The following is a 21532-nucleotide window of genomic DNA, read 5'->3' on the forward strand; positions in this document are numbered from 1 at the left end:
GGCCTGTTACTCAGAAAAGTGTCAGGCTTTGAGGAAGGAAATAAAAAGGGAAACTCTGTTCTTGCTACTGTGGAAAAAAATACGCAACAGAGCTTCCAAAGGGCAAAGAGACTGGTTCAGTGTTAGCCAAGGATGCAGTTGTTTCTGTAAAACAAATAATAATCTCTGATCTCTCTCAAAACTCCAAAAACTAAAGAGAAAACAATGGGTACTTTAGAATCTCTATTTCAAGTTCATCTGTCCCCAAGATCATCTCTCTTTCACAAAATTTAGTTGGTACACATTAAACAGTCCACCCATAAATGAATCCATACAAAGCTGATTTTTAGAATAATTTTATTTCTATGACAGGAAAATACAAAGCTGTTCAAACAGGAAATCAAGTCTTAAAATCCTGAGAATCGTATCAAACCGCATTCAGTGCTTACTTTTATTGTGTATTATTAGTGTAAAGCAGCAGACATTCACAGTTCACTAGAAGATGAAAACTCTGAGGAATCTGGAACTCATATGCTGCTTTCTGTCTTTATTATTGAGAGCTTCTTTTTCAAAATACTTCAGATTGTAGTGCTCTCATACTACAAATGTAGTGGGAACATCCCTATTCACGGATACAACATTTATTTGGTATAATCCCAATAGCAAAAATGAAAGATAACTTATAAAATAACATATAGCCTGATGGAAGCAGCCCTTCTATTTCATAAACCACTATGAATAGGAAGCATAATCACCTAAAAGGATAGTGTAGTTACTCTTTAAGTATGCAGTTAAGTGCTCCACTGGCATAAATAGTATCAGTAGATTACAAAGTATCCTACATATTACTACTAAGATCATAAATACAAATCTCCCATAAATTCTCCACTTCCAACACCCCGTCTCTCAAGTATGTTTGCATTGTTGAGGCATTTTTTAATATTGCATAGTTCTACATAGATAGGGTACTAATGCTTGCATTGTTGTTGCAAATGGCTACATTACTCTTAAATAGGTACTGTTACCACAGTAAATCCCATAAAAATAAGTAGACTTCACATAGATCATTAAATGTCTTAACTTGAATATAACAGTACTCTTGAGTAGCATTTCATTTATAAATACTACATATAACTCATGAGCTTGCAAAGGCTTTTACATCATTATCAACCTTACAGATGAGCTGCAACTGTTAATTGTAGCATGTCCTGAAAACACTGGAACACAGTTCTACACAGCACTTCTGCATCAGTCTCTGGACATGATTTCCAAGAAGAACAGGTAGTAACGATCCTATCAATATAGAAAACAATGAAGTTACCACTCTTAATTGTCATGGTCTAGGATAAAAGTCATACAAATTGCCCTGAAATGTGAAATTATTGCCATAAATTCTGAAGCAAAAATTGTCACACAAACATACTGTCTCAACATTCAAAAAGGATTCAGATCCCCAGTGCCTTCAGTAAGCAATAATGTTGACAGGTCTTGAAACTAGATACTTTGATTTAAGTACCTATTTCTACATACACAGCGACATAACTTTTCTGCTTATATTTGAAAATACTGTGAATTGTACTTCTTCTCTGCAACTAGTTTAAGTTTTAAAGTACTTTTTTTCTATTTACCTAATAAAAAGTAGATCTTTATCTAGTTCTATTTATCTTAACAGAGCCATAGATCAAAGCATAAATGGTTTGTATTCTCAAGCTGAATCAAATCTGCACACAACCGATATTTAGCTTTAGGAAGAAGTCATCCGAATTACACCTAAATCACAAAATACCAAGTTATCTCAACACATTATAATCAAAGTAGTTTATTAGATTTGATAAAGAAGCAATACCTTTTGTCCATAAGATGATTAACCGAAGCGGGATCTTTTCAAATCCTACCATTTTATGAGAAGTGAAGCCAAATGTTTTAGCTTCTCCTTGTTACTCAAAGAGGTCTGGTTTGAGTCAAGAGACATGTGTGTCACTGCCAAGAATGATGGACAGTGTGCTCACCTGTACTCTATCTGGTCTACCTCAGTCTATTGCTACTTTTTAAAAAACACCTTTGCATGTTACATTTAATGATCTCTAAAATGAAAGCTTATTTTAAAGTAAGTTAACTTCTTTTGTTTCTCCCTTCTTTCACCTTCCCCACTCTTTTCTTTCTGCTTATTGTCAGTATCTTGGTGCTCACTTCACCTCCACCATTCATCCTTCCTCCCACACATGCTTTCCCAGAATGTTAATGCCTCTATTCTCATGTACCTCACTTCTCAACCTTTTCTGACATGTTCAGCCATGTTTATTCTGTCTTTTCCTTTCCTCATTCTAGTTGTTAGCTGCCTTTTTGTTTGTGATAGAGACAGAACCATGCCCGAAATGAAATTACATCCTTACCTGTCATTTCTGATTGCATAAAAAAAGCCATAGCCATGATGTACCATTGGGGGCACAGATCCAACAAGCCTAGTGTAGCCAATCAGGCTAGTTGAAAGACTAAAATTCCCACCTCCTCCACTGTAAAACAACACAAAACAAAACGAGCACTTTTAAAGATAATTTAAAACAAAGTGAGTTTTACAAAAAAGTTATTTTGTCCTGGAGATCAAGAAATCAGCATGCATAAGACCAATGTAACAAAGTCCTTGGTATCAAAGGATGCAACCTCCCCACAGGACAAGAATACAAGTTACCTAGCTGTGAAGGCATTATCCACATAAAGTTCTGGCACTTGCAGTCCTTGCTCCTGTGCTATGAGTAGGAGTCCCAGAAGATGACGATCAAATCCTGTCAAATAAATGCAAATACTGCATCATTAACAGCAGCATTTCCTGTTTTTCTGCTTCTTCCGGTCTCGATAGCCGAAAGCTCAAATAGCAGCTGAATGACAGATAAATGACAGAGTCTACTAAAAAACAAGATTCATATTGTAGCATAGAAAAACATTTCCCAAATATTTGATCTAAGAGGCCTTCATGACTTTCAGCTTGCAACACTGACCCCAAATGCAAATGAACTAAGTAATGTAAACCCAGCACAGTTCCTGTGGAAAACAAAAACCAAGAAAACTTCCATTTCAGCCAAGGAGGAGGAGTTCCACACAGTGAAACTGGCCCACTGGCAATTACATGGACAAGGTGAAAAGGCTTTCAGGGCCACAACTGCCTAGATAACTCAAAGTAGGATGGAGAGAATATGAAGGCTCATCAGGTGATTATTACCCAGTTACTCTCTCATTCATAGAATAGCTAACCCACCTGTGTTAGGGTGGCAAGAATTTCACCCAAATATCTCCTCTGCCTTAAAAGACTGCATTTCCCACTTTCCAGCCAAGCATATATTTGATCAGAAGGTATTCTGAAATAATGTTTAGCTGGGCAGAAGAAGTGAATTAATATTCAAAATGAACGTGTCTTTGGGGTACAAGGAAGGGTGCAAGGACCAGGTTTTAGTTCCTCTCCCTGAAATTAAAGTATAAAATGTTAAGGGGTAGTTTTTACTCAGGTTGAAAACAAGGAGACAGAAAAAATATATTAGCATACAGCAATATTCCCTTTTCACCCATAAGAAAAAACAAAACAATAAAAACTCTTGATCCCAGAGTACCTTTTCCATTCTCACATTCTTTCCTCATTTTATTGTGCTTTGCAAATGCCTTATGCATCAGCTGTAGTCGTCGATAAGTCTGTGTAAAGTACGGGAGACAGGATTAAAAAAAAAAAGCAAGAACAATCCAGATGAGTAACACATTAGGAATCACAGATCAGCAAGTTTTTCCCTTTCACAGTTTCTAGCAATTTTAGACAGAATAAAATGGAGGAACTTGAAAGGTACATTAGAACCTCTCTCAAACTCTTTCTCCCAAACCCAAATTCCTTTCTCAGGGGAACTTGCTCATTTGTTTCCTGTATCTCTGTTCTGTTACTTGGATCACTTTTGCACTGTTCTATTCACTGTTCATATTCTAAACCTTATGTTCTTTCCCAAATAAGCTGAAACAATGGAAAGTAGCCACTGTGAAATGGAGTAATCAAAACCAAAAACTTCCTACAGTATCACTTATTTAGAAACACACTGGTTTTTAGCAGATGCAGTTGCATTTACATGATCACCATGCCCTGAATTGGTCAGGCAGCTGGACTAGATGATAATTGTAGGTACCTTCCAACTGAAATTTTCTATTCCATTCTATCATTTTTCATGAAAAAAAAAAAAAAAAAAAACAAACCAAAAAAACAGATGAAAAAAATCAGATGAAAACGTGAAGCAAAAGCAGAAAACAAAACAAAAAAGACCCTAATTAAAATACACAGAGATGTCAACTGCATTCCCAAATTTTCTCTGCTGATTGAAATATTACTTCCATTACAGTAGTTCTGCCCAATGTTATGGGTTTTTTCAATTTTATATTGAAACTTACTATTAAAACCAGAGACAACAGAATACAAATACATGTTTTGGTAAAGGAGGCCTAGATAAACATCTCTAGACACCCAAGATCTTAGCTTCTAAGATCTTAGATCTTACTAGCTCTTTAACTACTTAAGAAGCACGCTTTATCCTTTTATTCATTACACGAGAAGCTGCAGCAGAGAATGTGAAACAAGGGCAGTAGCCACTCAACTTGGATAAAAATCAAGCTACTAAGGTCACAAGAGGCAAAAGAAAAGCTGAGACAAAATTATTTTTTCCAAAGTACCTAACTACATATCTTCTAGTACCTTAAAAAAAGGTCTTAATTTCAACAGTATTGAACAGATTCCATGCTTTTTTTATGCCCCAAGAGTTCATCATAAAAAGCAAAGCAATAGGAAAATACTTGGAGATGCTGTTTAAAATTACAAAGAGAAAAAGGCTACAGTTAGTGTAGGAAGTAACAAACCTCTGTGTGTATTACCCATAGAAGCCTGCTAATTTGTCAGAAGATAACTGAAGAGCAGGGAAATAAAAGGAATCCATACTTGCAATAGGAAAGTAGATTTGAATAATGGCCACAAAATTGAGTTTTAAAGCTGCAGCACATGCCAAAAGAAGCCAGTGAAGACCAGGGAAAATATGCTCTTGAAGACTATAATTATCAATCACACATATCTCCTGACAGCCATATTTCTGTATGTTTCTCAGATGCATTAATAATATAGAACCTTTTAATTTCCTAAAGATACGTAGCCCTTTGTCTCAAAAATCTTCTCCTTGCTTCATTTCTCAGGCTCTGAAAAATGTGGAGTGAGGACAACAGAAAGAGCTTTAGTACAGCTCTCACTTGGCAAGAAAAGCATGACATGGTCTGCCAGCCAAGCACCAGAGGGTAGTTGCTTGGAAAAGAAATGGTCACCAGTTCAGCTATTCAGAGACAAACTCTGGAATACACCCCTTTTGCCACTAGCACACAAACAGATTTCAATCTTCTCTCAGACTCAGCGATTAGATTAACATTTCCTGATTTCACTTAAAATTTAGAACAACAACAGAACCACTCCACAGCAGAATACACTGGTTCCAACCCAGTTACTTTTTAAGGTGTGAAAAACATCAGTGTCAACGTAACTCAAGACACTTACATTCTTGAAAGCAAAAGGTAAGTAGGACAGAAAACCAAACAAGCTCACACATGACAGCTCACCTCAGTCACAATGACCAGAGCCAGATTTCAAGCAACCAACATTTGAAATCTGTCTCACTGGAAACAGGCCAATTCCCCTTAATGAGACAATAGAAAAATGAGGTTTAACCAGTTCCAATGACAGGTCTTCTAAATATATTATGATTAAAGTAGGATTTCAGTATTTACACTGTCACAAGGATCCAGCATGGACTTGCACCACTCCACTGCTTCCATAGTACATGGTCTTATGGTCTCTGTGCGGCCATGATAGAAACGCCTGGTCATGGCAGTTTCATAACAGGATCCCGGGCTAAGAAGAAAAATTAGGGAAGAGTATCTCATTAATTTAACAAAACTATATACTCTCTCAAGGAATAAAAAAGTCCTGCCAAGTATCTTACACATCTAGCTTATTTACAAGTATCAGTAAGCAACTAATTTTCTTTAAATTTTGTGTCTGAAAAAGGGCCACAAAGGAACTCTACAAGCTTTTATGAGAGAGATGACTGAAAAAGTGCCAGTGCTATAATCATGCCTTGAAAAGACTGGGTTGTCGTGGCTATTTTCTGCAGGCTACAGATCTACCAGCCTCTAGTATAAATAAGCTGAAATTATGCAAGCTTCAGTTTCACTATATATTTTCATTAAAGAAACCATCTACACTGTCCAAAACGTCAAAAATTAAGAGACACACTTGAAATAAGCAGTGTGTCCCAATGCATTTATAAGGAAAAGGCTCAAATCCTTCTCTGTTGCATACTGACACCCATCCAGCTTCTACCTGGAGCATCCCCAGCCCTATAACACTCCATCATTTAATATACAGCTTACATAAAACATACTTGTGTGTTTAGAACAGACTTAACAGGCTACTTTAGTCACACCATTAATTTATTCCAATGTTCAGCACACTAAGATCTGCCATCCTTTCTTATGATGAGACAGGCATCTCCAGTGACTAAGCGTCATGCTCATATGATGAAACCCTCCTTTTTCTGAAGCAAGCAATACTCGCCAGGTCAGTAATGACTTATACAAGCCATAATCAGTGCTACTTAGCAAACAAAAGTTTGGGAATACCAATACCAGGAAGAATGCTGCCTTTTACCAGTAATACAAAGTAAAATGACACACCCAAAAATGTAGAGTCAGACATTTGGAGGGTCACTATCTGTACCTCTATTATTCTGCCCAAACCTTCACATCTAACATTGCTAAAGAAAGTGAGGCACTGAGGTTTGCAAGGCTTTTTACAGGCTTGGAAGACTAACCATTTTACTGATGGCTGTTACTCACTACAGATAAAGCTTTCTTCTCCATCTGAGCAACTATTTGACCTTAAAGAATCCTGACCCATTGCGTATTTGGTGTTTGCCCAAATATTTACTTTGTACAGCCCAAATCCACGTTTTCATGCATTGTCTTCTGCCCTCTGTTCCACAATATGTACACACATGATCCCTATTGGCACAAGGACACAATTCTTCTGAAGCCAAGAGCACAAGCCCCATGGAGTTCAATGGTGCAAAATAAGGCCCTCTGCAACTGTTAATTTAAAAAAACCTTACTTCATTCTTATATCACCATAGCAAATTACACACCGGCATTCCAAGGCCACTCCATTATATCTCCAGATCCACCCTTTTACTCAAGAAACTAGTTTTTTATTCCTAATCTGGGTAATGAGATTTTCTTACCGTCCATGGCATTTGTAATAAGCCAGCTGAAGGGCAAGCTGCACAAATGTATCGGGATGAAGTTTTTTCTTTGTAATCAATGCTTTGCCGAAGGATGTAAAGGCATAATTCACTAGCTGCAAGTCAGATACCTGTCAAACCACAGGAGGAAAAAAAAAAACCCCGAAGTCAAGAAACTGCAAATGTCACAATTTGGTTCACTTTAAAGAAAACACGTACAACATAAACCAACAATGTAAGAAATTAAACAATGGTGTTATTAAGTCCCCTGATACATCAATTCATCAAGAACATATTCATCCCTGTTCTCTGGCATGGAGAAAGGCCAACTAAAAACATGCAAATAGAATGGCGGGGGGGGTGGGGGGGTGGGAAATCAGTGACAATAAAGAGAAGCAGCAAGAAATTCCACCTTTTTGTAATACAATTCTTTAGTATGTCCAATTTCATTTATAATTTTTTGATCCACTGTGAATACAAGTTCCTCTGGCCATGGAATATCTCTCACTTTATCTGATCCCTGGGAAGATGCAGACAGAAAGAGAGAAAACAGAAAATGTTATCCGTAAGAAAAGACACATTAACTAACACATTTGAAAGTTTAAAGAATAGATACCTTCCATTTTCCCTCATTTTCAAGAATCTTCTTTTCGGCATAAAATAACATTGTAATTAAAGCCATGGCATCAAAAGGAGAATGCTAGAATCATATAAGACAAGATATCACATTATTTGCGTAACTGCAAGCAGATCAAATTGCTTTTTTCCCTACCCCACTCTTTTTCCTGCAGACCAACAGCATTACTGCAGTGTTGGACTTATTTTTTTAGTTCTGCAATACATCTAGAACTATTGTAAGTCCACCCACTGTTTTGACTGCTCTGCAGCTAGATAGGGAGGCACAATATATCCCTGCTGTGGAAAAGCAGATTTCAGGCAAGACGTAGGCCCTTCTGGCCATTCAATAACAAGTTCAAAAAATGCAGCTCTTCAAATAGCTACATAATACAAAGAGTTAATTTTAAGCCTTCTTGTGCAATGTATTTTTTCTCTTTGGAACTCCCTCATTAAATACTTTCAGAAATCAGATTATAATTTCAGAGCTCATGTTCTTAATTCAAGTATGGTGTAATATTAAACACTGTGAAAGCAGACTGCTTTTGGAAACTTGCCATACAAGCCTGGTAAACAAGGCTACACTAAAGAGCAACGTATTAAACATTTAAAATAATACTCTGAAGGGAAAACTTAGTAAATAAATACTTGAAAGGTTTATAAGGGGGAAAAAATTTTTTTCAACTTACATCACAGAATGCGCTACAGGTTCCATTGGAGAAGAATATGCTATTGTAGGATTTATCTCCCCAGCGTACAGTTGGATCACCTGTTAGCGCCAGCCTTGTAACCTAAAGCAAAAGTTACACACTGTGGGTTTTAAAAAACACAGAGTACACTACCAAACTGTCAACTAAATCAAGGCTACATTAAGACGGTGAGACCTCCCTGAGAGATAGGACATCTTCATCCAGTTGAAGATGACACGATTATAAGCCTAAGTTTTTAAATTAAAGAGTGATAACAAGTTGATTACTGTATTTTTGAGGACCCTGAAGGACAGAGGGCTAAAAGATTATGAAGGTAGATTTCAGCCATTCCCACTTCCAGTGTCCTAACAATTCAAACTATTTAAGTATTCCTATGGATCAACAAGAAGCATTATTTGCATATTTATCTGCGTCATTTTCCCTGTTCTGAAAGAGCAAGAAGTGCTACTTCTGCATATATGCAGAGGAAATTTTTATATAAAGACGACCAGATATGAATTATCAAAAATCCTTAGCTACCTCAGTGTAGTCCTCAGGAGTTGCATGGGGACTAGCATCATCGAGGCAGACCACAAACAAACTTCTCTGAATTTTTTCCAGAAGAGTTAAGTTCTTTGGATCAAGATCAATCAAATATTCACGTAACTAGAAAGCATAAAAAGACAAAGCTAAATAAAATGATGTATTTCCAGTGATCACAATGCTTTCCTCAGGAATCAAATGTTGAAGTATTCCCACCTCTGCCCATTTTGTCCTTTCGCTGCTTGTTAAGGCTGCCAGTCCTGGTCCATCTGGTTCACTATGGCATCTTTTCTGTATATAAGTAAGTTGCCTTTAAGAAGATTTCAAAAACTGAAGTTAACAAAGAACATACAGAGAGAAGATAAAAGTCACCCTTTTATCTCTCTCTCTTTTGCCAAGCTGGGATTTTGGTTCCACATTCACAAGCTAACGTGAATTTTCAGGAAGCATGAATCAGCTCCCTCAGACTCTAAGGGCAGCTGAAGACCTGCTCTGTTTTTCGTCACTAATGGTTAATTCAAATTGCAGCTTACCAGCCCAGTACAAACGTACATGTAAACAATAATGATCCTAAAGTGTTATTATGCACTTAATTTAAAACTAGATTTAAGACTTCAGCGGTGCAGATGAAACTTTCCTGAGCACTAGACATCTGCAATACTGCAACTTTGCAGCTTTTATAGCACCTAATCAGATACAAAGGCAAAACTTCCACTCACGATAAACCCTGAAATTTGAAGCAGAACAGTAGCTACCGTACATCCTAAATTTAGAGACTGAACTACATAAGAATACTTCTCTTCCTAACTTTTCCTTGCATTTTCCCTTTGAAGAGCTATTAATAGAGAGCTAATTTTTAGTTTGCAAATTCAGTTTTTCACATACTGTTCTAGGTGTTAAAGAAACTCCACAAATTACAGGCGTTTAATTTGGCTTGTCCTTTGTTCTGGCACTCTTGCCCATTAAACTTCACTCCTGATCATTATTTACACAGTTGTCAAAAGTATAAGACACCCATGATGAAGTCATTAAAAAAAAACCCAAACACCACTAAACCAAAACCAGCCTGCCCTTTCTATAGACAAGAGAAAGCTTTAGGGTTTTTTGGTCTGTATTCCATGCATTCATTTCTTTAACTTGCTTGATCTAACAGGTACAACTACAGAAATTAGAAATACATATGTTGAAACACCTTAAGTATTAAAGTACCAGATTTTTTTTAAAAAGTGATTTTTGAAATCACTAGATTTTTGAAATCTAACTAGTTTTTGTCTTGCCTAAGGAATTTGGCCATCCACCTTTTGCCAATTTTAATTACAAAAGTCTTCTGTTGTGCTCTATAAACAGCACTTTGACAAATGCAGTAAGTTATTCCTAGATGAAATGCACAACCTCTCTTTAGTAAACAGATGCGTATAGATCCCAAATTTATCACAAGAGACTTATGCTGAAACTATCTCTGTATGGGACATCAGAGTTCGACCTACAGAGTAGAAAACCTTGTGGCCACAACCGCATTGCCAACTTGAAAAGCTGACACCTCTGCATGCTACTGGGATATAGGAGATACAGCACAGAAAAGCTTTAAACACTGCCAGTTGCACTAGTACCGAAATTTACTATTTAAAGAACTAATTTTTTTTTCTCTGTTCCTTTGCAGCAGCTCAGGAATATGAAAAGAGCCACAAACGTGGCCAGTTGTCACAGGTCGGTGCAAAGATAAGAAATGCAAGTGAAATGCTGCTGTATTGTTCCGTAGCCAGCAGAAAGTCAATCAGTGTATACTGCGATTTTGGACTGTGCTGCACTCACCAACAGGAATTCCAGCCCCTCTACTCTTGAGAAAACTGACCACAAGTGTATTAGATTTGAATCAACATGACAGTGGTGCTTCATCTTTGATAATGATTAAGTAGCAATGAGACAATTATCAATCTGGATTGGTCCTGAAAGGAATGATGTTACCTAGAATCCTAGTAATTCCATGTCAAGAAACTTCACACATAAATGATGTTGCCTACTGAAACATCTTCATTCAGCCCTTTTGCATTATGTTCTATGGGTGTATTACAACCATGATGCGATCATCATGCTTCATGGCAAGGAGATGCCATCCACTAAACAAGAATTTACTCAAATCTGAATGCTCAGCTAGAGGAGAAGCTGTAGCCTCTCTCACACCTAATTCTCTGCGGTGAAGGGGATAGAAAGACTCTCTTTGGTATGTAGCTTAAATAGGACAGCTCATTTGAAACAAGGTAGTTTGAAAACCTGAAAATCTCTGGAGGAGTCACCATATTGCCTTCATGCATAGCATCAAATGCAAACACTCGACCTCGACACAGGACTATTAAGTGAGATGGGCATTCACCTTCAGTCTCTGAAATGAAACAAAAAACAAAACATGAAAATCCAACCATGGGGACAAAGTGAGTGACAGATACAGGAAAAAACACTCAGCAAGTCCTACAGACCCATTTTTTGTTCAAAATGAGGCAGACTTCATACACTTAAAAACAGGAAAGAAGAAAAAAGAGAAACTTTTGAAGTCCAATTGCATGATCTTGTAAAACTGTCAGAGAAAACATACAGAAGTACATAACTTTCACTGTTATTAACTACTTCAAGTCATTGTCATTACCTAGTAGCAAACGTTACTTATTTGTCTATCTTGTAGGCAGGAACACCCTCTGCCAAAACAAGCGTTGCTTGCTGAAAGTTGATCTAGCAACATTTCTCTCTTGCATTAGTTTTGTTTGTTTGTTTTTTTAAAGGGATGAATATAATGCAGCAAGCCTGCTAAGACACTTTGCAGATGATTGAGTCCTTCAGTTGTCAGAGTGTTTATGCAACCAGTTTCAGTTATGCAGCTCAAGATCCGAGATGCACTACCATGTCAATCAGACCTGATCTGTAATCTGCAAATCTGTAAAAAGGGAGCACTGACACACCAATTTGTCCACTATACAGAAACACAGATGCTACTGGTGCACACAACGCTGGGTACACTTGCATAGTATTGCCTTATTGAATCCACCTATCTGGAAATAAGACTAAATAAAGTTGGAAAAGATTCTGACAAAAAAACAGATGTTAAAACCCCAAGAAACATGGCTACATTTTTCTCAAACTGAGCCACTGTGCTACATCTCTTCTAGTCCAGCACTCCACCCTGGGAAAAAGAAGAAATGTATGCTACTTTATCCACAAGTACTTAACTGAATGGGCATCCACAGAAGTCTTAATCTTAACTATAAGGCTTTTACATCTATCTTTATGGTCCTACTTTCTAAATCACATAATACAATTCAATACATACCTGATTAATGACATTCTAGAGTGGGGAATTCGTCATTTCATGTAAACCTCACTTTCATAGATCATGAAATTAATTTCTAACATAACAAAAATGAGAAGCGATGACATCAAATTCAGTTACTTTAGGTAGCATCCTCCTAACCTCACCTGTCTAAAACAAGGGGCAGAATTAAGTTTGGAAGTTAACATACCTAGAATTAAGTGTCTGAGATGTCACTACAGGTGGTAGATACCCAATAGTGGTAGTGGTAGATATAGTGGTAGATACCCAATAGTGGTAGATACCCAATACCTGTAGTGGTATCTACCCAATACACTTAATGACATCTAATGAGCTCTTCACCTGTTCTCATTAAGGTGCCTGCTGCAGGCTGAACCAAATAGCTCTCCAGGTTCCACTGATCAGCCTCTCTTGGCTTTTAGTGTGGTCTTTGACTCCAAGCTGACATTACCTGTCAAATTTTAGGTGCCCTACTCTGCAATCTGAATACTACTTCAAGTGTTCAGACCATGTCAGCTCCCTCTATAGCCAAAGGAGAAAAACAGATCCCTTTCCAGATGGCAATTCCTTCTGCATATCTTAGATACCTGCATATTTTGATGGCCCAAATCCTTCTCTGGAGGTATTCCTATTTCTCCATGAATCACAGAGAACCAAGACAACTAACTGGACTAAATATTTCATCTGGAGGCAGACAATCTACATGGAAAAGGATATCACCTGCCGTGTATGACATGAAAAATGATATAAGCAAGACTGTTTAATCAAGTTCTTACAATATTTTAAGGCAGAAAAGGGACATGAATGACACAAACTGCATCTCCACAGGACAACAGCTTTGTTTATTAAGTGTGATCAAAACAGAACATTGAATTTCTACCATTTGAATGTTTCTTCTATGATTTAGTATTTAAACTGACTCTTCAACTGTAATACTAAGATAAATCCCTTGAAACTTGCCTTCAACTTTGCATTTTCTTGTCATATCTTGTGGTACGGAGATTTCCTTATATATTTTCTAAGGAGCAAGGAAATACCTCCTTCTTGAATTCAAGAATGAATCCCATTCTTGAATCATGGGAATTCACATCTCCCATGATTATCTAGAGTGACACTGCTGAACAACTCTCGACACATCAGAATGTGTGTGGGAGGGGTGTTACGATTTCAGTTAGTTGATTACTAATACTACAGTATTTGTTAGGGAGGATGAATAAGAACATTACACTTTTACCCTAGCTCTTGATCCTGCACCCCAGAAAACTGTTGGGAGTTTAAGAGAATGGCTTCAAGAAGCACTATGGAGTACTTTCAAGACTGAAAACAGAAGCAGCTGACCAAGCCAAGAAACAGCACAATGATAGAAAATAAGTAAGAATTATCCCAACAGAATGTATGGGAGGACACTCGAGAAATGCATTCTGTGGAAAAAGATGCAATTGGTAATGATACTGAAATTCTGTCCGTATAATACACGGAATCCACCCACATTTATAACACATGGAATTTGTCTTTTTTCAATTCTTAATGCTGGCACGCTTATTACAGGCATCAGGCTGGTAACATACAATTTGAAGCAGAGCTTGCTTTTAATCCTATTTAGAAAGGACTAAATATTGGACCAAAAAGGGCATTTGTAGATTAGGTATCTTCTTTGCTTCCTTATATAAGCACTCAACAACCAGTATCTGATTTAGTGCTTGAGGAAACAAGTATTTTATGGTTAATATGACCACTCCATTAGCCCGTTAATACAAAATAATTGGCTTGTATTAACCTGCAATTTGCATTTGTTTACCAGTTTTAAAATAACTGCTGATCGAGTCTCTGGTAACTCCAGGAATTCTGCAAGTGCAGAAGAGCATTCGAAATTGGTTCATGTCCAGAACAGCATTTCCAGATCTCTCTACAGCCACCTTCTCTCTGTAGTAAACAAATACACCAAAATTAAACAAGAGAGATGATAATTATAGAAGTAAATCAAGGTAAGACAAACCCATCTTTTACCACAAAGAACACATGCCAATGAACATAAACATATATTTGCAACTAAAGTACGCAGAGAGCATTAATATTTAGAATAAATTATTTTTTCTTAAAGTCTTACGCTCGTAATAGATCCCAGTACTTCAGGGTGTGCCATATATTTACACATGCTCTTTCTATCTGAGTGCCCTCCTTGGGTGGCCAGCAGTGTTCAATATAGGGACCAGGGCCTCCCATATTACAGTGTATTTGCGTTGAGATGCGAAGATCAAGATAAGCCACATTCAGCCACCAGTCCTCCAGCTGAAAATGAAAAATATTTAGCGTCAGAATTCAGTTCTAGTCATTAATTCTTTAATAATCACCTGATTGTTCAACTGCCTGCTTTTTTTACTATTTTTTTTTCTTTCTTTTTTTTTTTTTTTTTTAAGTATTTTGAATAGTAGTTCCTATATAACAGGGAGGAGAGAGAGGGGACAGAGGTGATAGAAGGAGAGACTGACAGACAAAGCATTCAAAACCTGGTAGGTACCTTAACATTTCAGTTAGTGAGCTCTCTTAGCGACCTAACTTTGACAAAAACCAAATCACACGTATATCAAGTGAATGTGTTCATATCCATAGCCCAAGTGGCAGATACAAGGAAGATCCTAAGATAAAAGAGAGCTAAATGGCTAAATTATATCCTGAACAACTGACTTTCTGTAAGCTGAATTATGATTTCTTACATAACTAAACACATACCCAATTCCTTCTTGTTTTCGCTCTTTCCAGTAATTTCTGATGCAACTCTTTCCCAATCCCATTTTCAAATTTTTTAACTATCTCCTCGGTTCTTTTATATTCTTCTTGATTTAGAAATGGCTTCACTGTAAAAATAAAATGTTTTTATTTTAGAGACAACTGCATACTGAGATTTATTCCAAGATTCAGATATCCACAGGCAAGGGAGTGGATGAAAATACACAAAATTTATTTTTCTAAAACAAATATTTGAAGGGAAAAAAACTTTTAAAAAATCTGTAAATAAACCACAGTGTGTTCTAATAAAACATAAATATATACTTTTAAATAAATACAGATGTTAGCAGATGAAAGCAATTGCTGAAAACCTGAAATACCTAACAGATAACTAAATCAAATATATTTAAAACTGTAACTGGAAATACTATGGAGTTCTGCAACTCCATCAGCTGCCACAGAACTCACTAAATAATTAAATTTACAGGAACTTTGTTTGTAAATTAATACATTGAGCCATACATGTCTGCCACCCTTCTGCAGCAACTGTAAGCTACTTGCCTTTATTTTCAAAAGTCCATCCATGGCCTACAAGCACCTTGCTCATCAATTCTCAATCACTGTCCCCATGTTATGCCTACCTTTGAATGACACTGATGGCAGTTACTACTACCCAATTTTTATATTTTAAAATACTTCTGGATTTCCCTCAGATCATGTGCCATACAGGCCAAAGTTCTCTTTAAACGTTTGTAAAACTAGTCATTATTTTAATCTAAAACTCTCCTTAAAGCCTTTTTACCATGAAATCTATGGTCAGTAACAGGCACTGCTGATGCCAGTTTCCATACAGGAACATCTCATTGTCTTCTTATATTCACCTTGCGTATAACATGTTTTCTGTTACCTTTATACTTGGATTATGAAGTCAATGGCAAAAAGGGGGGGGGGGGGGAGTTTCTGCTGATTCAATGCCTATGCAATGAGGTCTGATTCATTTCTGAGGCTGCTGGACACTACCGTCAGTTAATTTCTTGCCTGCCTTGCTAGTGATAACCCTGTGATCTACTTACAGCTGTTAAGAGGAAAGATACTTGTCTAATTTTTAGTAATCATGTATCTGTATCATCTCTAATCTAGCTTTTGCAAGTAACAACGGAGTTTCAGCTGGGCACGGTCTCAAATACTTACCTATCCTTGTAGAATTAAAATCTTACTTCCTCACAACTGTATCTTGCTGCAATTATGACTGCTTGCCTGCAACCACTGCTTTTTTCTTCTTCACAGATCTAGAGATCTAGTCCAACATCTCATCTCAGCAGGGTCAGCTACAGCAGGCTGCTCAGGACTGTGTTGGGTTTTGAATATCTCCAAGGATGGAGACTCTATAACCTCCCTGGTAGCAACCTGTTCCAGTGCTTAACCACCCTCACAATAAAAAGAGTTTTCTCATATTTCAAAGGAATTTCTTGTGTTTCAATTTGTGCCTATCATCTCTTCTTCTGTCACTGGATACCACTGTGATGTCTGGCTCTGTCTTCTCTACTGCTCCCCATCAAGTATTTACACACATTGCAAAGATCCCCCCCTAGAGCCTTTTCTTCCCCAGGCTGAACAGTCCCAGCTCTCAGTCTCTTCTCATATGTCAGATAACCCTTAATTGCCCTCATGGCCCTTCACTGGGCTCACTTCAGTATGTCCATGTCTTGCTTGTACTGGGGAGCCCAGAAATGGACACAGCACTCCAGATGTGGCCTCCCCAGCACTGAACAGAGGGGAAGGGATCACCTCTCTCTACCTGCTAGCAACGTTCCTTCTAATGGAGCCCTGAAGGCTGCTGGCCTGCCTTGCTGCAAGGGCACATTGCTGGCTCATGTTCAACTTCATATCTACCAGGACCCTGGGGACTTTTCTGCAAAGCTGCTTTCCAGCCAGTCAGCCCCAGCTTGTGCTGGTGTGTGGGGTTATTCCTCCCTGGGTGCATGACTTGGTATTTCCCTTTGTTGAACTTCATGAGGCTCCTGTCAGCCTGTTCCTCCAGCCTGTCAAGCTCCCTCTGATGGCAGTACAACCGTCTGGAGCACCAGCCACTCCTTCCAGCTTTGTATTGTTTGCAGACTCAGAGCACACTCTGTCCCATCATCCGCGTCATTAATGAAGATGTTAAACAATACTGGACGCCTGCGGTACACCATCAGAGACTGGCCTACATCTGGAATATGTGCTGCTGATCACAAAACTTTGAGCCCAGCAGCTGAGACAGTTTTCAGTCCACCTGACTGTCCACTACCTAGTCCATACTTCATTAGTTTGTCTATAAGGAAGTTTTAAAAAAAAAAAAAAAAAAAAAAAGAGCTTTTGATGTTCCAAAAGCCTTGTTAAAGTCAATATAAACAATATCTAAATGCAGGTTGAATTGCACCACCATCAGTTGTGAACACACAGGAAAAAAGAAATAATAGAGACAGAGCCATCCACCTATACCATATAGCTGTCTACAGTATTCACCCAGGAAACCTGGAGTTGAAAGCCTCCCCAGACCGAGGGTAGTCCAACACTCAGGTTTCCCAGAGAGTGACCTTATTAACACACAATATTGTAAAAGAGAGTGATTATCCTCTGCTACTCAAGTCACAAAGTCATTACAGAGCAATATGCACATGCACACAAGAAAGAAAATAAGCAAAATTACTGGGTTCTGGTCCCTATCTAAGGGGTGACCAAGACTGATAGGGGACTGGAGCACATGATGATGAGACGAGGCTGAGAACTGAGTTTGTTCAGCTTAAGAAGAGAATGCAATGGGAAGCCCTTGCTGCACTCTATAACAACTGAATGGAAAGGCATAGCGAAGATAAAGCACAGCTCCTCTCAGAGATGCACAAGAATAGTATAAGAGAAAATGGACTCAAGTTGGAAAACAGGAAATTTCTCACAAGGAAAATGTGAGGGGGGAGGGTTTGTCATTGCTGGTTTGTTTTTTATTCCCCCTCCCACAATCATGAAGGTGATCAAACACCAGAACAGGTCGCCCAGAGAGGCTGTGGAATCTCCATCCTTGCAGATATACAAAACCTAGCTAAGCAAGCCTGAGCAACCTGCTGTAGTTGGACCAGCTTTGAGCAGGGATCTGGTCTGGAAGAACCCTTCCCAACCTACATGATTCTGTGATGACAGGGCCTCTTTCCATTTAAAAACTATTTGATCAGATGTAGAAGCAGCACTGTTAGGAAGGAGCAGAACTCATCCCCTTTCTCATTACAGTTCAGTGAAACTTCTCTCTTGCCACTTTATCCAGGCCCACAGGTCTCGTCTTCCTTTCTGCATAGATTAGCTCCATCCATGAACAAGAACTACCCCATGAAACTACATCTTCAGTTGCATAGTTAAGGAACGCTCTGTAAAGCTGGAGCTTTGGGTTTTCATACTCAGGCTGAGTCCAAGCTTCTGAGTCTCAACCTCTGGGGTGAGCTGAAAGGCTAAATAACATGGCTATGGCCACCTTCTCTCCTCAAGGCCTACCTTCAAAACAACGTTAATCATCCTGAATCCAAAGCAGAGGCAGCTACTGTAAAGCCCTAAATAAGGCACCTTCTGAGACATACTCTGTCCAGCTTTACCAGTTGACTGGCTTTAAACAGACAAGTGCTTTACCAACAGGCGCACCAACTAATGTTAAATGCCTGAGATCCTCCTCCAACCAATAAAAGACAGGAGTTTCCAAGGAATGATTCACAGGATCTATGGAGGGTCATTTGGAGCTTCTGAACTGTTCTTCAGAAGTACCTCCTAGACTAAACAAATTAAAAGCTTAAGCAATGAGAATCACCGAGCTAGTGTCTACAATTGTGCACTGCACGTTCTGGCTTTAAGTGATTTGAAGAAGGGAAGACTGTGGCAGAACAAAAAATACCGGACTAACTTTCCTCCAACCTCCAGTGAGACTAAAGGAGATCAACAATGATGATCAAAGCTATAGAATGACTTATGTACAAGGAACAGTAAGTAGGAAGTAACTTCAGCATGAAAAAAAAGGGACATGTGCTAAGGTATTTATGAAAACAGATCAGAATCAGAAAACAAGAACAAACAAGTTCACTGTCAGATTTTACCACTCCATGAGAGTTATTTATTAACTTGGAGAGCAAGCTGGGTTTACAAAACTAAGTTCTAAAGGGCAGTTCTGTTATTGCAGGCTCACTGCTATTGCAGCACAACTTGCACAAACCACAACATTCAGTTAATCTGCATTACAGTAAAAAGAAAACGTTTTTTTGACACACATATATACACAACATTTTTTTCTCCAAAACCACCATTTCAACATTCTGCATCAAAACGTGATGACGTAAGGAACAAAGAAAACCTATTATCATCTACTAGGCCATTTCCACTACACTCAGAATAAAAGGGAACTCAGAGTGAACTTAAGGACTTCCATTTTGGGAAAGGGAAATTTTGGTGTAATATGTTTCTGCTAAGGACAGAACTCTAGGCCTTACTCTGTTAGCATTCCTGTATTACAGGTAAGATGGTAAAACACAAAGGAGATGTTCCAGAAAAAAGCTCACTGTCTCCAAGTTCTGAAAATTATTAAAGAAAAATAGGAAAGTAATCTCAAGATACTAGGTAATGTATCTTTGTCATCCCAGACATATCAAAGCCTGATATGATAATAAAGAACTAACCAGTGATCTCTGCTTTATAAACAAAGCTAGACACATGTGCATTGATGTTGTTTTCAAGACTTTTCTCTTATGTGATCTTCTTTACAGAGCAAACATTTCAGGGCAGAAATTATCCAAAAATGCCCGCCACTGCCTTCTCCTACTACTGTATAGTTAATAGTATTGGTGAGAAAGAAGAACACTTAAGTATGAAAAAGTTTGAAATAACTTTTTTTTTTTTTACAAAGATCCTAGGCAAACACAGTCATAAACAAGCAAAGTAGTCATTATGCAAAACAAAATTTGTAGATGGAGAAATATCTTTCATTAGACTAGCTGATATAGCTGAAAAACAAAAACAAAACCTTACGGGGAAAAAACCTCAAATCAAAAAGTTAACCTTCCCAGATGCCCAATTCCCTTCCATACTGAAGAAAGGCAAATAGGGATAAAATAGAAACTTTTACTCAGGTTGCTCTGGGCACTTAGTTTTCCATTTTGAACCTAAAAAAGACCTTTTCCACTCTAAACTTGCCTGGATCCCCTACCCCAGTTATACCAGTTGATAGAAACTGTCTCTACAAATCACTTTGCAAAAATCTTCAGATTAGTCCGGTTACAACAGCACACACCACGCTACTATTAAGTCATTACCTGCATCAAGGTATTTGCTTAAAGATTCGTCAAGAGGAGGTACGGGCAGGGAAGGCAGAGAATCTTGGTACTGAAACGTTCGCTCCTCAGAGGATTCAAGCACTTGCTTTTCCATGATGCAGATCTGCAGCACAGCATTAACAAAGCCTAAGTTTGAGACAGATTATGTATCTCCCCATACTGTTTTCCTTTTTTCCCCAGCCATTTGCACGGTAAAAGACACGTATCAGGGAAGCATTCCCTAACAATGCCAGGATCGAGGGTTTCTTGTTGGCCTGAAGCCGCAAGAGGCATATGCACAACAGGGGTAACCAGGACCAGCCGGCTACTGACGCTTTCTCCGGATATGTCGCGATTAACAAACTCGAGGCCTGTTGCCTTCTTTCCCGAGGAACAGCCAGCCAATCCACGGACACCCACCAAACTGACGCCGGAGAGTTGGGGAAGGAGGAAATCACTCGCACGGCGACCCCCGCCCGGCCCGGCTGGCGGCCGCCATCACGCAGCTCGCCGCCCCCCGGCCCCCCACCCCGCGGTAACACCGAAGCCGAAGCCCCCCACAGCCGCGGCCCCCACCAATGACGGCCCAAGCCCCCGGCCGTGCCCCCCACCCCAACCCAGCGCTCCCTGCCCGGCGGAACGGCAGCCCAGGGCGGCACAGGGCAGAGGAGGGCCCGGGGCCGCCGCACCACAGCGGTGTTTACGGCAGCTTACCCCAGAGAGGTCCGGCTGGACGGGGCTGGGGCCTGGGGGCCAGGAGACAGCTGAGTCGAGCTGAGCTGAGGCTTCCGCGTGACCCTCTGCCCCACTGCCGCACACCCCCCAGCCGTGGGAAGAGGTGGGCGGAGGCCACCACTCGCCCGCAGGCCACCGCTTACCCTGGCCTAGACGGACACGCCACCGCCACTCGACGCGGCTGCCTGCCTGCCTTCACCTCTGCCCCACTTCCAAGCGGGCCCGGAAGCCGGGCGGGGCGGGGCGGGGCGGGCCGTGGGGAGGCGGGAGCCGGGGGGATTGGGTTTCTGCGAGGCAGAAAGAGGC

General features: G+C 39.3%; 1 protein-coding gene across 3 annotated transcripts; it reads right to left on the reverse strand.

Moving 5' to 3' along the window:
• Positions 1–325: 325 nt before the first annotated feature.
• Positions 326–21449, reverse strand: CROT (carnitine O-octanoyltransferase). 3 transcript variants are annotated; one of them, XM_072854345.1, is made up of 17 exons: positions 21206–21449; positions 20492–20615; positions 15174–15298; positions 14551–14732; positions 14242–14366; positions 11396–11504; positions 9341–9434; positions 9122–9247; positions 8582–8683; positions 7894–7977; positions 7690–7797; positions 7278–7408; positions 5767–5890; positions 3582–3660; positions 2669–2762; positions 2373–2492; positions 326–1272 (listed from the first exon to the last, which is right to left on the reverse strand). In XM_072854345.1, exons 2-17 carry the CDS (start codon positions 20604–20606, stop codon positions 1152–1154), a joined length of 1839 nt encoding a protein of 612 aa, XP_072710446.1. In that variant the 5' UTR covers positions 20607–20615; positions 21206–21449; the 3' UTR covers positions 326–1151. The 3 variants fall into 3 exon arrangements, with proteins under 3 accessions (XP_072710446.1, XP_072710444.1, XP_072710445.1); XM_072854343.1 differs by having other exon boundaries at positions 14221–14366; XM_072854344.1 differs by having other exon boundaries at positions 14221–14366; positions 21370–21447.
• Positions 21450–21532: the final 83 nt, after the last annotated feature.

This window comes from Ciconia boyciana, chromosome 2 (genome assembly GCF_034638445.1).
Source record: "Ciconia boyciana chromosome 2, ASM3463844v1, whole genome shotgun sequence".
NCBI classification, from domain to species: Eukaryota; Metazoa; Chordata; class Aves; order Ciconiiformes; family Ciconiidae; genus Ciconia; species Ciconia boyciana.